General features: G+C 29.8%; 1 protein-coding gene and 55 non-coding genes across 56 annotated transcripts; 13 read left to right on the top strand and 43 right to left on the bottom strand.

Annotated features, from left to right (window-relative positions):
• Nucleotides 1-71: 71 nt before the first annotated feature.
• 21ur-6074 lies at nt 72-92 on the top strand. Its single transcript, NR_057542.1, has one exon.
• Nucleotides 93-106: 14 nt separating this feature from the next.
• 21ur-3045 lies at nt 107-127 on the bottom strand. Its single transcript, NR_057541.1, has one exon.
• A 556-nt stretch (nt 128-683) lies between these two features.
• On the bottom strand, nt 684-704 carry 21ur-11384. The gene has a single exon (NR_057540.1).
• Nucleotides 705-1227: 523 nt separating this feature from the next.
• Nucleotides 1228-1248, bottom strand: 21ur-3098. The gene has a single exon (NR_057539.1).
• A 208-nt stretch (nt 1249-1456) lies between these two features.
• On the bottom strand, nt 1457-1477 carry 21ur-11147. The gene has a single exon (NR_057538.1).
• 21ur-1127 lies at nt 1460-1480 on the bottom strand. Its single transcript, NR_057537.1, has one exon.
• A 160-nt stretch (nt 1481-1640) lies between these two features.
• 21ur-5703 lies at nt 1641-1661 on the bottom strand. Its single transcript, NR_057536.1, has one exon.
• Nucleotides 1662-1764: 103 nt separating this feature from the next.
• 21ur-2307 lies at nt 1765-1785 on the bottom strand. The gene has a single exon (NR_057535.1).
• 21ur-13078 lies at nt 1766-1786 on the bottom strand. Its single transcript, NR_057534.1, has one exon.
• A 76-nt stretch (nt 1787-1862) lies between these two features.
• Nucleotides 1863-1883, bottom strand: 21ur-8895. The gene has a single exon (NR_057533.1).
• Nucleotides 1884-2056: 173 nt separating this feature from the next.
• 21ur-7512 lies at nt 2057-2077 on the bottom strand. Its single transcript, NR_057532.1, has one exon.
• Nucleotides 2058-2078, bottom strand: 21ur-5874. The gene has a single exon (NR_057531.1).
• Nucleotides 2079-2214: 136 nt separating this feature from the next.
• Nucleotides 2215-2235, bottom strand: 21ur-5664. The gene has a single exon (NR_057530.1).
• A 67-nt stretch (nt 2236-2302) lies between these two features.
• Nucleotides 2303-2323, bottom strand: 21ur-3880. Its single transcript, NR_057529.1, has one exon.
• A 74-nt stretch (nt 2324-2397) lies between these two features.
• On the bottom strand, nt 2398-2418 carry 21ur-541. Its single transcript, NR_057528.1, has one exon.
• Nucleotides 2419-2496: 78 nt separating this feature from the next.
• On the bottom strand, nt 2497-2517 carry 21ur-3533. Its single transcript, NR_057527.1, has one exon.
• On the bottom strand, nt 2498-2518 carry 21ur-2090. Its single transcript, NR_057526.1, has one exon.
• Nucleotides 2519-3217: 699 nt separating this feature from the next.
• On the bottom strand, nt 3218-3238 carry 21ur-14119. The gene has a single exon (NR_057525.1).
• Nucleotides 3239-3372: 134 nt separating this feature from the next.
• On the bottom strand, nt 3373-3393 carry 21ur-5262. Its single transcript, NR_057524.1, has one exon.
• On the bottom strand, nt 3376-3396 carry 21ur-3615. The gene has a single exon (NR_057523.1).
• A 54-nt stretch (nt 3397-3450) lies between these two features.
• 21ur-2977 lies at nt 3451-3471 on the bottom strand. Its single transcript, NR_057522.1, has one exon.
• A 196-nt stretch (nt 3472-3667) lies between these two features.
• On the bottom strand, nt 3668-3688 carry 21ur-2106. The gene has a single exon (NR_057521.1).
• Nucleotides 3669-3689, bottom strand: 21ur-10274. The gene has a single exon (NR_057520.1).
• Nucleotides 3690-3879: 190 nt separating this feature from the next.
• 21ur-7953 lies at nt 3880-3900 on the bottom strand. Its single transcript, NR_057519.1, has one exon.
• A 321-nt stretch (nt 3901-4221) lies between these two features.
• 21ur-8402 lies at nt 4222-4242 on the bottom strand. The gene has a single exon (NR_057518.1).
• A 370-nt stretch (nt 4243-4612) lies between these two features.
• Nucleotides 4613-4633, bottom strand: 21ur-7519. The gene has a single exon (NR_057517.1).
• Nucleotides 4634-4776: 143 nt separating this feature from the next.
• Nucleotides 4777-4797, top strand: 21ur-6020. The gene has a single exon (NR_057516.1).
• Nucleotides 4798-4955: 158 nt separating this feature from the next.
• Nucleotides 4956-4976, bottom strand: 21ur-9137. The gene has a single exon (NR_057515.1).
• A 212-nt stretch (nt 4977-5188) lies between these two features.
• 21ur-4672 lies at nt 5189-5209 on the top strand. Its single transcript, NR_057514.1, has one exon.
• 21ur-931 lies at nt 5192-5212 on the top strand. Its single transcript, NR_057513.1, has one exon.
• Nucleotides 5213-5494: 282 nt separating this feature from the next.
• 21ur-12962 lies at nt 5495-5515 on the bottom strand. Its single transcript, NR_057512.1, has one exon.
• On the bottom strand, nt 5498-5518 carry 21ur-10195. The gene has a single exon (NR_057511.1).
• On the bottom strand, nt 5499-5519 carry 21ur-5150. The gene has a single exon (NR_057510.1).
• A 360-nt stretch (nt 5520-5879) lies between these two features.
• 21ur-2729 lies at nt 5880-5900 on the bottom strand. The gene has a single exon (NR_057509.1).
• An 82-nt stretch (nt 5901-5982) lies between these two features.
• 21ur-14929 lies at nt 5983-6003 on the bottom strand. Its single transcript, NR_057508.1, has one exon.
• A 216-nt stretch (nt 6004-6219) lies between these two features.
• 21ur-7799 lies at nt 6220-6240 on the bottom strand. The gene has a single exon (NR_057507.1).
• A 355-nt stretch (nt 6241-6595) lies between these two features.
• Nucleotides 6596-10071, top strand: Y45F10D.15 (Serpentine Receptor, class Z; the record flags this gene model as incomplete). The annotated part of the gene is made up of 7 exons (NM_001028301.1): nt 6596-6653; nt 6699-6809; nt 7094-7175; nt 7275-7415; nt 8815-8968; nt 9018-9141; nt 9815-10071. 7 exons carry the CDS (start codon nt 6596-6598, stop codon nt 10069-10071), a joined length of 927 nt encoding a protein of 308 aa, NP_001023472.1.
• Nucleotides 6629-6649, top strand: 21ur-7958. The gene has a single exon (NR_057506.1).
• Nucleotides 6842-6862, bottom strand: 21ur-3307. Its single transcript, NR_057505.1, has one exon.
• Nucleotides 6843-6863, bottom strand: 21ur-7633. The gene has a single exon (NR_057504.1).
• 21ur-3006 lies at nt 6946-6966 on the bottom strand. The gene has a single exon (NR_057503.1).
• 21ur-3377 lies at nt 7169-7189 on the bottom strand. The gene has a single exon (NR_057502.1).
• Nucleotides 7436-7456, top strand: 21ur-1770. The gene has a single exon (NR_057501.1).
• Nucleotides 7571-7591, bottom strand: 21ur-6501. Its single transcript, NR_057500.1, has one exon.
• Nucleotides 7785-7805, top strand: 21ur-15654. Its single transcript, NR_057499.1, has one exon.
• Nucleotides 8047-8067, top strand: 21ur-405. Its single transcript, NR_057498.1, has one exon.
• Nucleotides 8177-8197, top strand: 21ur-14166. The gene has a single exon (NR_057497.1).
• Nucleotides 8178-8198, top strand: 21ur-4136. Its single transcript, NR_057496.1, has one exon.
• Nucleotides 8472-8492, bottom strand: 21ur-4680. The gene has a single exon (NR_057495.1).
• On the bottom strand, nt 8473-8493 carry 21ur-10971. Its single transcript, NR_057494.1, has one exon.
• On the bottom strand, nt 9170-9190 carry 21ur-1608. The gene has a single exon (NR_057493.1).
• Nucleotides 9242-9262, bottom strand: 21ur-15391. Its single transcript, NR_057492.1, has one exon.
• On the top strand, nt 9433-9453 carry 21ur-13059. Its single transcript, NR_057491.1, has one exon.
• Nucleotides 9511-9531, bottom strand: 21ur-1949. Its single transcript, NR_057490.1, has one exon.
• Nucleotides 9515-9535, bottom strand: 21ur-4292. The gene has a single exon (NR_057489.1).
• On the top strand, nt 9786-9806 carry 21ur-6633. The gene has a single exon (NR_057488.1).
• Nucleotides 10072-10950: the final 879 nt, after the last annotated feature.

Here is a 10950-nt window from a genome sequence, read left to right as displayed (position 1 = left end):
AAGTTTTAAACTAAATTAAAATCGCTGTTTCAAACTATTAAAGTATTTTACAGTAAATATTTCAGAATTGGTTCATTTTGTAGAAATGATGAAAGATCATAAAATCGTAAAATTTTAAGCACAGTAAGCGAAAGAAGTAATTACCAAAAAAATTTGAGCAAGCTTTGTGACTGTAAATAAATTTAGACAATTTGTAATATTTTAATTTCAAGGATTTCAAAAACAATTGCCAGGTTTGTGTTTTTTTTGTCCGGAAAATTTGATGTAAAAATTATTTGAAATTTTCGAATAACTTCTCACATACGGTTGGGTTTTTTTAGTGGAAAAATAAAAATTTGGATTGAAAAAGAAAAAAATTAATATAATATATAAAAATTAGTATCGTTTTCAACTGATAAAAATGGAAGAAAAAACAGCTTAAATTTGTAGAATTTCAAAACAAATAGGTTTATAAATATTCAGAAAAAATAATTAAGAAAAAACTTTGAAACTGTTTTTTTTTTAAGATTGTACGAATTCTTAAAATATGGATTTTTTAAATTGAAATGAGTAGGAAACAATTGAACGTCGCTTGCAGCAGTGATGAAGCAGATTAAAACTTTCTATGATTTTTCAATACCAATATTACACCTTGCTGAAGAATAATATGCACTGGAAAATCTTAAACTATCAGAAAAACTAGATGAAAAAAATGTTCAAAACAAGTAAATTAAAATTGTATTCTGTTGAATTTATTAATATTCTGGAACAGTGAAAAAAAATTCTGAATTTTTAAAAAGTGAATATAAACATTGGTGCAAATGCCAGAAAATTTCAATTCGAAAGCAGTCAAAATTCAATTGAATGCCTCTAATTTATGTGATCATCATCTGGGTGTAAATGTTGCTCTTTTCTCTCTCTCTCTCTCTCCCATTTTTCACTCACTCCAAAATGTTGTAATCATCAAACAGAAGAACGTGAACAAGAGAGTGTCATATCACACAAGAGACGCAGACATCTCTACAGATAAGACAACTGTCAGGACACCAACCCGGGAAAAAGAAAAAAAAGTGAAAAGCTATGGGAAAAAGAGAGGGAAAAAAGTAAGAAACAATTGTGATGGGATGAGAGAGGAAGAGTGTATAGGCAACAAATGGTCGCTCACGGAGGCACTTTTTGTGGTATGTGCGAGAAAAAGTGAACATGTGTCACATTTTTTTTCCGGAAATACAAGGATTTAAGTTCGAGATTTTCAGCTGTCCAAATCAACTGTCCAATAAACGATTTTCAAAGTAGAAGACAACACGCTGAAACAGTATAATTTTTAATTTAAAGGTTGACTTCACTTATTGGGACTTTGCTTCTTCAGTTCTATTTTAATGTGCACATATATAAAGCACAAAAAAAAGTTAAAATCGAAAAAATTCAACTTGTGAAAAAAAAAAAAAAGGTGGGTCCTATTTTAGGCAATTTACCATCGGGAAAAATAGCATATCGATTACTAGAAGGCTTGCGAAATGCAGAAATTATATAAGTTATTTGAAACATGAAAATTTACAATTTTGTGTTTTCATTTTTTACGGGAATTTCGTCGTAATTGAATAAAATTGTATTGACTAATGCAATAATACTAAGAATCAAACCAAAATCAAATGTATTAAAACCAATTTTTTCGTCGAGTAATATTTTCGAATAGTTTTAGACCTTTTTAACACCAAACAGAAACATTGAAATCTTAAAAAGTTTGAACATTTTAAACTTTTCAGAGCGTTGTGCGTTTTACAAAACTAACCCGAAAAAAACGTAATAAAGTATCAGAAAATATGAAAACTTTTATGATCATTTCAAAACATTAAAAGTTCAAAATTCGTTTCTTATATTTTTTACAACGAATTGGGATATGAATAAAATTTAAAAGTTTGAATTAAAATAAAAAAACAGTGATGAAACGGGAAACAAATTTTTAAAAACTTTCTGCGAGTAAATGGAAAATTTGAATTTTTGATCAATTTTCATCTAAAACAGAGTGTTGAAAAGCTTTTAAATTGGCAATTTCTGTTTTTCAAATTTAGTATTTCCACTACCCAACTTTTTCCGAATTATTTTAACCGTAACCGTTGTGTTTTAACGTCAAATAGAAACATAAAAAACTACTTTTGGTTGAACAAGTTGTGAACAAGTTGAATCATTTGTTTCAAATATGTGGAAGAAAGAAACATGAAGGTTTTTCTTGAGAATGGTTAGCTGGTCATGATATCAAAAAAGATTTTAAACGTATTATAAGACAAGATATTGAAACATTTGAACACTCAATTTAGGAATTATTATTATTGACCTTGCAAGAACATTCACATGTGTTTCTTAAATTTTTATATTCACAAGTTGAAACGGGAAATAAAAAATATTCAAAAATTCCTATGAATACCTCAAGTTATAATAACACTTTTGAAAAAAAGTTTGCATTTTTAGTTTTTGTACTGAAACAGTGAAAGTTGTTCAAGTTTGAGTATTTTTCTGCCATTGACTGCACTCGTCTTAATTGTGATTCAAAAAATGTGAAAATTTAAAGAGTTTTTCAAAACATGAAAAGTTTGAATTTCGTGTTTTGAATTAAAAAAAAATAGTTGTGATTGGTTTTCAGAAACTGAAATTGAACTAACATGCAAAGTTGTTTTCAGCTAATCTAAAGTTTTTTATGTTTCAGAGAATTACAATAACTTCGATTTCGCCAAGATAAACCGGTTTCATAATTATAATATTTTAAAATTTCATTTTTTTCAAGGATGAAAATTTAAACAAAACGTTAACTGATTCATTTTCCAAACAATTAAAAAAAAACGAGAAACTTAGCAAAACTTTTATGAAAAGAGAAGGGGATCCGAGTCAGCCGTGTAACACAAAAAACAAACAAGTATAGTCCAAAAAGTAAACACTTGCATTTCAACAGGTTTCCCAATTCTCTCTATGTCTTCTCTTTCTTCCAATACCAATATCCCTAAAATATGCGCGGAATGATCAGATAACTATCTATTCTTCGACCCCCTTTTTCCATTACATTTCTTCTTTTTTCTTGTTCACACAGTAACATAGTGTCAACATCTTGTTTGGTAATGTTGCAAATTTGCCCTATGGAACAGGAAAAAGAGGAAGAAACTATAAAATTGGAAAAGCAGTATTTCAAGTAAATTTAAAAAAAATTAAATTTCAAATATATAATTTCGAAGTTTATGAATTTTTAAATTACAATAATTCATTTAAAATATTTAAAATTGAAATAATTCTCAAATCAATAAATTCAGAAACAGTATCAAATTGAAGAAAATTGGAAGCTTATTCTGAAACTAAAAAATTAAATTTTCAGAAAAACTGAAACCAGTAAAAGCAAATTTTTACTATAATCAACTCGTTTTTACAGCAATATTTTAACAACTTTTGTTTTTTTATGTCAATAAATCAAAACAGGATGTTTTTTTTTGCTAACGCCTAATCATACTATCATAAACTGAATGAAGAACAAATATGAAAAAAGCATGAAACAGAATTTTTTTTTGAATCCGAATAAAAATCGAATTTTTATTGGAATTTATATAATAACATTTCTGCAATAGAATAAAATTGGAATAATTATCAAGTTGGTATAATAGAAAAGCAAAAACTGCACTCTCATGTGCTAGTTATTATAATTCTTAATTATAATCCAACAATACGAATAGATACAAAAGTTTTTGTTATTTATGAAAGCATTCAGAAACAGTAGATTTTTAGTTGTCTAATTTTTATAAATTAAAGCAAACTGCACGTGATGCACACAAGTATGAGAAACGTAAAACAAAAAACATTTCATTTGGATTCACATATTTTAACAAAAAAGAGAAAATCTGGGACAGAAAAATTTCAGTTCATAGGAACGAACAATACTAACTGCTTTAGGATCACTCTTCAGTGCATAAATTCCAAAGCAGAAACAGTGAAAAATTGAATAATTAGAGTTCAAATTTTAGAACAGGACAGATATCATAGTAAAGTTTTTAGAAACTGTTCAAAAATTTTTCAAAATATTCAAAAGATTTAGTTGAGATCGAGAAAGTAATATTTGGCGTCAGCCGACAGCCGAGTTATTGGTTTTTTCGGCTGTTTGGAAAAATTTTACGAAAAAAATTCTCGATAAAATTGTCCAAAATATGCTCCGATCAAAAGGCATTTTGAATCAAGCAACTTGACAGCAACGTGAAACAGTGAAAAATTTTTTTGAATTCCACTGTATCAAAACTTCATTTCAAAGTGTCATTACTTGAACACAATGCTAAACAGTATAATTGTTAAACAAGTAATTTTTTTAGCGAAATTCGAAAAAAAAATGTTTCAATTGAAAAAATACTTACATATGTTTCACGAACTAAAATTTTCTCATAATCAGAGACCAAAGTATTATATTCGGCTGTCGGCGCCAGCCGACAGCCGAGAAAAAAATTAGCACTCGGCTGTCGGCGTCAGCCGACAGCCGATTTTTTCTACCAGCCGCACAGCCTTGGTCCTCATAGGTGCAATATACTGCTTGGATGTTTTTCCTGTAATATAATTCAGTTAAGAAAACTTCAGCAGATAAAATTCATACGCCATGCCACTACACCATTTTCCATTTCCATTTCTTGTAACGGTTCCATCTGAAAACATGACGCTTTTACTTCCAATTGAAACCGAGCCTATCGGAGTTTGGGCCTGGAACCTGTCCAGATATATCACAATTATTACAGTTTCAAGAAGTAAAAAATAACAGAAACTGTTTAATGAAAATAGTGAGACAAGAATACTTATTCACAAAAAAAATCGTCATATGTTGCAAAAAGGGCATTCGCTGTGTACATCTTTCACTCGTTGGATCCACTATGCTGAACGTATATAATGAATTCGGAAAATAAATATAGAGGCAAATGCATGAAAATTGGAATCACAATATTTAGAGAATTCGATATTTAAAAAGAAAGTTTAAAAAGACAGTGAATAGAAATAACAAATTCAAAAAAAATATAGAGAGCATGAAACAGCAAGTGTTTCTCAAATAACAAATGTAGTTTTAATGCTACAGGAATATTACTGAATCTTTTCGAATTCTTTTTGTAATCATATTATGGTTTTTAAGTTGTAACAATTCCTATGCACAAAGTATGTTTTACTGGCTTTGTAAAAGTGCTCTACACATTCACAGCATTGCTGATTTACTTTCGCGGTTTTCTAAAAAGGAAACGTTAAAACTTTGAGAAAACTTATAAATTATTGTATCAAAATAATTTTATCGGCAAGAAAGTGGTCTTAAATTTGAGTCAGTTGTCCAACAGGAATCGATTGGAACCACTAGACACTAAAAATGTTCACGATTATTTTGAGAGTCATCTGTGCAACCTGAAAGGCAACAATTTATTGTGATATTTCCTTTTGTAAAAACTTCAAATATAAGTGGAGTGGTACAATCGTGGATGTCGATTCTAAATGCTTCAAGTTTTTAAAAATTACCAATTCATCTATAGCAACATGCGAATCGACCGAATAACTGGAATCGACCGAATTTATAATAATTCATTGAAACAGGTAGTCTTCAAAAAATCCCTGAAAAATGACGAACCAGAAAGAATTCCGATTACCGGAAGTCACACTTTTCTATTTTATTCGTACAAAAAATTAGAGAAAAAAACTTTTATCAATAATAAACTTTTGCCGGGAACAGAAAAATACAAGCTTGAATTGAATGTTTTTTCTTTGGAAAATAATTTTAATTTTCGAAAATTATACTAGTGGTTGTGAATTTTCACCAAAAATCGTAAATTTTTAATAAAATATTCACATTTGCCAAAGGAAATTCATGTTTTATTTTAGTTTTAAGAGTTTCCTTTTTCAACTGCTGCAAATCGTATCAACTGTGTCTACTAAATATTTATATTTGTAAGTTTTTATATCAATACATTGAAACAGTGAAAATTTGTGAAAGAAAATTAAATTAGAGCTAACTACCCATATCTGGCAAAAAGAATACTCTTCTGACAATTGGATAAATTAATTAATTTCACAGAAGAGCGAATGTTTTTTTTTTGAAAAAGTGCCGAAACATTAAATTTAAAAAAAATGTCTGAAAGTTAGTCATATACTTTTTTATCATTCTTGCAACTACAAGGAGTACGGTATCTAGTTAACGGGAATAGTAGTCTTCGACATAACCTTGTTGTATTAATATTCGAAAATTAGGAAGTACAGACAAGACAATATTAACTGATTGTGAGTTATAAAAAAATCAAATTTATGAACACCCTGAAACATACAATTTATTTTTAAATATTTCCAGTCTTAGTCCCCGTGGGCCTTGCACCTTGTTCGCGTTAATTTTTCTTTGATTCTTTGCTCAAAACTCACAGAGAATCACCTGTTATCTCCTGCACCTGCGTCAGGATTAACCTGTCTCTTTTTTCAGTTTCCATGGAAACGGTTCTCTTAAGTCTTTTTCTGTTCTCACTTTTTTGGAAAAATTACAAACTTGGCGTTTTCAAAGTTTTAAATTAAGATATTTTGGTTATTTTTTCCATTTTTTTCAAAATTTATTGTAAAATTTCATTTGTGTTTCAGCAAAATGATGATCGACATTTGTGTTCCGTTTGAGGATTGGGAGTACAATGCTGTGGGACACCGTGAGTTATAAAACTAGACGAAAAATTGGCTGAAAATCTTTCCAGATAGATGTTATTTTGTGGTTGCAGAGAGTATTCTAATGATTTATCTCACAGTTTTGTACTTTCGAATGCGGAAAATCAAAACACCAACTGAGATGTATATAAGGAATTTGTGTAAGTTTTATTCACTTGAAAAAATAAATTATCAGTTTAATAATTGAGACCGAATTCAAGAACGTGAATAACTTTTACTATGACTCCTATTAGAAACAGTAATTTTTCTCAATTTTACCCATTTCAACTATGTTAGAACATCGCGATCACAGGTGAACCGAGGTTTATTTTTTTGAAATTTCTTATGACAACTCAGTGAAACTGTATTTCGATTTTCTGAAAACTATAACATTCTCAACCTCTGTTTCTAGAATAGCTCTTTCCAAACCTGAATTCAATTTCAGTGATAATCGCGTGGCCTCTCATCCCAATTCGTCTCTTCAAAACCGGCTTCACCTTCTTTTTCCCACTTGAAGCATCTCAAAGGTAAGAGTTCTATATTATTGTTCGATGTTTTTCAAACTGAAAATGAACTCTTTGAAACGGGAATTTTATTTTTTTTTTCTTACCTACACAATTTTTCAGTTACCTTCTCTGCATCTTTTTGCGGATTGAAACAACGCTTCAGTATTTTTTCAATCTGGCTCATCTCCTACTGGTAACCTATTTTGCCCGGCAAGTATCGAAACATAGAAGTGTCAGTTTCGAGGTGACGACAAGAATGAGGTGAGATTTTAACAACTTAGTGTAGACTTTGCCATGGGAAAGTGTAAGCTGTTAAATTGTTGGTTTTTTTTTGTATTTTGCATAAGATTTCTAAGGAGAAATCTATCAAAATATAACATGTGAAATTGGGAGATATAAGATCTCTTTGCGGTTTCCCAACAATGATATTAAAAAAAACATTAGGGACAAAAAGGCATAAAATCTTATGCACAACTTGATACAGTGAAAAATTTCCAAATTTTTTTTGAAATAAAAAAATATTTCTCATAGATTTGGAAGTCGAGAAAATGTTTTCTACGATTTTCATAACCAATTTACATATACTTTTTCAATCTGTTATTAAACATTTAGTGGTTTTCAAATCTGCATCAAAATTCCCAAATCTCACGAAACTTTCAAATTTTTCTCCAAAAATTTAGCAGTTTGCATTAGTTTTGACTGAAATTTTTGAAAAATCATATTTTTCCTATGAAAATTAGAGTTTAACAAGTTTGAAAGAATAAATGACTTCATCAAAAAATATACTGCTTAGTTGTAATAAAGATTGTAATAAAATGAAAGGGAGAAGATAATTTTTTCAAATTACTGTTTCAAATGCTCATAAAATCCTTTAAACTTTTGAACAGCATGATACGAAGGATACATAGATCGTTTGAGTAATAGGAACTTTCGGAACTAGTTTTTTAGAATATTTTCTCACTGAAGAATTTTTTGCACCGTATCAGGTTGTGCATAAAATGCCAATATTTATATCAAGTTCATTGTATAGACTGTGACTGTAGTTATTTCCCGTGGGCAATGTTAAAACTTCGCGACGTTCGATTTTTTTAGATTTTCTGTTTTATCTTTAAAGAAAAAATAAAACCTCTGAAAAAAATCAGACAAAATCGTATTTTTACTACTCTGATTGTAAGATCATAATTAGCTAATTAAAACTATCAGTATAATTTTTTATTTTAATTCCATTCACTATGCTACCTTTAAGACCCGTCCATGACAGATGCTGATAGTGAGACAATTCATCACGTTATTGATTTTAATTATTAAATTAAAGAGCGTACGAAAATTAGCTACCGAATGAAACAACCCTTACAGGAAAACTAATAAAAATATAGTGAAACGGTGAATTTTAGGGCCTTATTTGAAAAAATTTTCAACTGTTTCACCTAGTTTTATTTGATGTTGTAGATCTGTTTTCAATTATTTTTATTGAAGAAAAAAATGTTTTCAATTATTTTTATTGAATATTAGAAATGCAAATATTGACAGAATATGCCTACTATATCAACTTAAAAGAATTAAAAACTTCAAAAAAAGTAACCCCATGTCACAAGACTTGAAAATAATTATAGCAATTATAATGTGCTTTTATTTTCCAAAAAATAATTTATGTTTTCAGAAGAACTTTGGTCGCATTCAACTTATTCTCCTTCATAATTTCAACTCTTTTGGTGAATCTACAAGTTTCCAGTGGAATTGTTAAGGTCTTCAGTTGTATTTATGCAATTCCAACTGTTATTTTCTTGCCCGTTTACGTCGTCATTCATTTTGTGGCAAGTTTTGGGATATTTTTTGAAAAAATGTAATTTAGGAATTTTTCAGGCAAATATCAAAGGTTCATTGAAATGTTTCCGAAGAAAAAAAGAAGGGGATGAGAACGATTTCAGCTATTTTTATTTCTATGCTCTTCAGTTTTTCACATCATGGGCACATGTCTATCAGTTTTGTAAGTTAGGAGCTACTAAAAATAGCAAACTTTCGAATTGGGTAAGCGAATGTAGTCATTTTGAGTCAAGCAACTTGACAGCAACGTGAAACAGTGAAAATTTTTTTTGAATTCCACTGTATCAAAACTTCATTTCAAAGTGTCATTACTTGAACACAATGCTAAACAGTATAATTGTTAAACAATTAATTTTTTTAAACGAAATTCGAAAAAAAAACATGTTTCAATTGAAAAAATTTTTTTTCTCTTTCACAATTTAGTTTGTAGATTGTTATGACATTTCTAATGTGTTTAGGGTTAACTAGAAACAATTTTTGATTATAATTTTGTAAGAATAATTCGATTGTACAAATTTTAATTATGGAAATTCCATTCTTTGTCACCCTCGTATTGATTTTTTCCTTGCAAAGTCAAAGTACTTGAAAGCAATGTGAAACAATAAAATTTTCAAACACATTTTTTAATGAGTAAATTCGGAAAAATTTTACTTATATTTACAAAGTAATAAGCAATTAAAATGACATATTATTTAAGAATATGAAAACATTTTCTTGGCGACTTCACATTTTTCTCAACGTTAAAAACAACAAAAAAATAATGTTTCAAATAGTCACAAAATGTTTTCTCTTCTCACAATAAATCAGTGTTTTTGATTCATAAAAAACAATTCCAGGTGTGGTCCAAACCTTCCTCATTCCTGCAATCTTTCCTGCATTCGCTGGAGATTATCTAATCACCTTCCGTTATGTGTCAGGCGTGCTTGCTGTTCGATTCATGGTATCCATTATTTTCGCGGCGGGTCCAATGATTCTTCTTCCACCCGTTCGACGTCAAATTTTCAGACCAATTTTGAAATTGAAACAGGATAGAGTGGCGGCAGTTTCGGAGCCAAGATCTGCAGATCAGATTCAAGTTACTTTTGTCAATTAGTTTTGGGGAGTTTTTTGAAATTAAAAATAAATAAACTTTGCTTTTTTTCAAATCGTTTTCTTTTAAAAAAAATTACCTGTTTTAAGAATTTTTGAAATACAGTGTGGGAAAGTTCTATAGGACCCCCCCTAATTTGAAGGTTTGAGGAACTTCCGAAAATTTTTTTGAAAAACTGCTAATGCCATTCGTTTTTAAATTGAAAAAAACCTATATACATTTTTTTCCAGAAGTTTATCTCAAAAACTGAGGTCGCGCTGGAAAAAACGTCAAAATCCAGTGTGAAACTTCTATAGGACCCCCCGTTTTTTTTCACGATTTTTACTAAAATCAACAGATTTTGGAATTTTTGACAAAGCTCAAATCAAGTTTGAGTTAGAAATGAGTTCAGATAAGCAGTTTTGACTTTAAAAAATTAATACGAAATGTTCTCGTGGGATCTCCAGACTGGTTCTGATTCTTCCGATCTTTGAAGTTCAAGTCTGTTTCAAGCTTCCTGGTGCTCTCGGTAATGCCAAAACTTGATAAACTCTCTTTAACAAGTTCCTACTAAAATTCCTAGCACACACACCATAAACATTTTTACGCCATCCCCAAGAAACCAGTCAGAAACAGCGTATTAACAAGTTGCAGTTATTTTTGATCAACAACAGAACATTCATATACTAAAATCAAGAAAGGATCAATAGTTAATCGGGTTTCCTTGTGTGCGGATGATCTCAAACAGTCTGTCCTCCATTGATCTGACCAAACTTTTCAGCTGGTTGTCCGGAATAGACTTCCAAGCGTCGAGAATTCCTTGCTTCAACGATGCAACTGTTGGGTAAGTCTTGTTCTGAGCATACACGATACGGACAAGAATCCCCCACAAATTTTCGATTG

The sequence above is a fragment of the Caenorhabditis elegans genome, chromosome IV, assembly GCF_000002985.6.
Source record: "Caenorhabditis elegans chromosome IV".
NCBI classification, from domain to species: Eukaryota; Metazoa; Nematoda; class Chromadorea; order Rhabditida; family Rhabditidae; genus Caenorhabditis; species Caenorhabditis elegans.
Note: the sequence above shows the minus strand (reverse complement) of the source record. Positions and strands in the feature narration are given on the sequence as shown.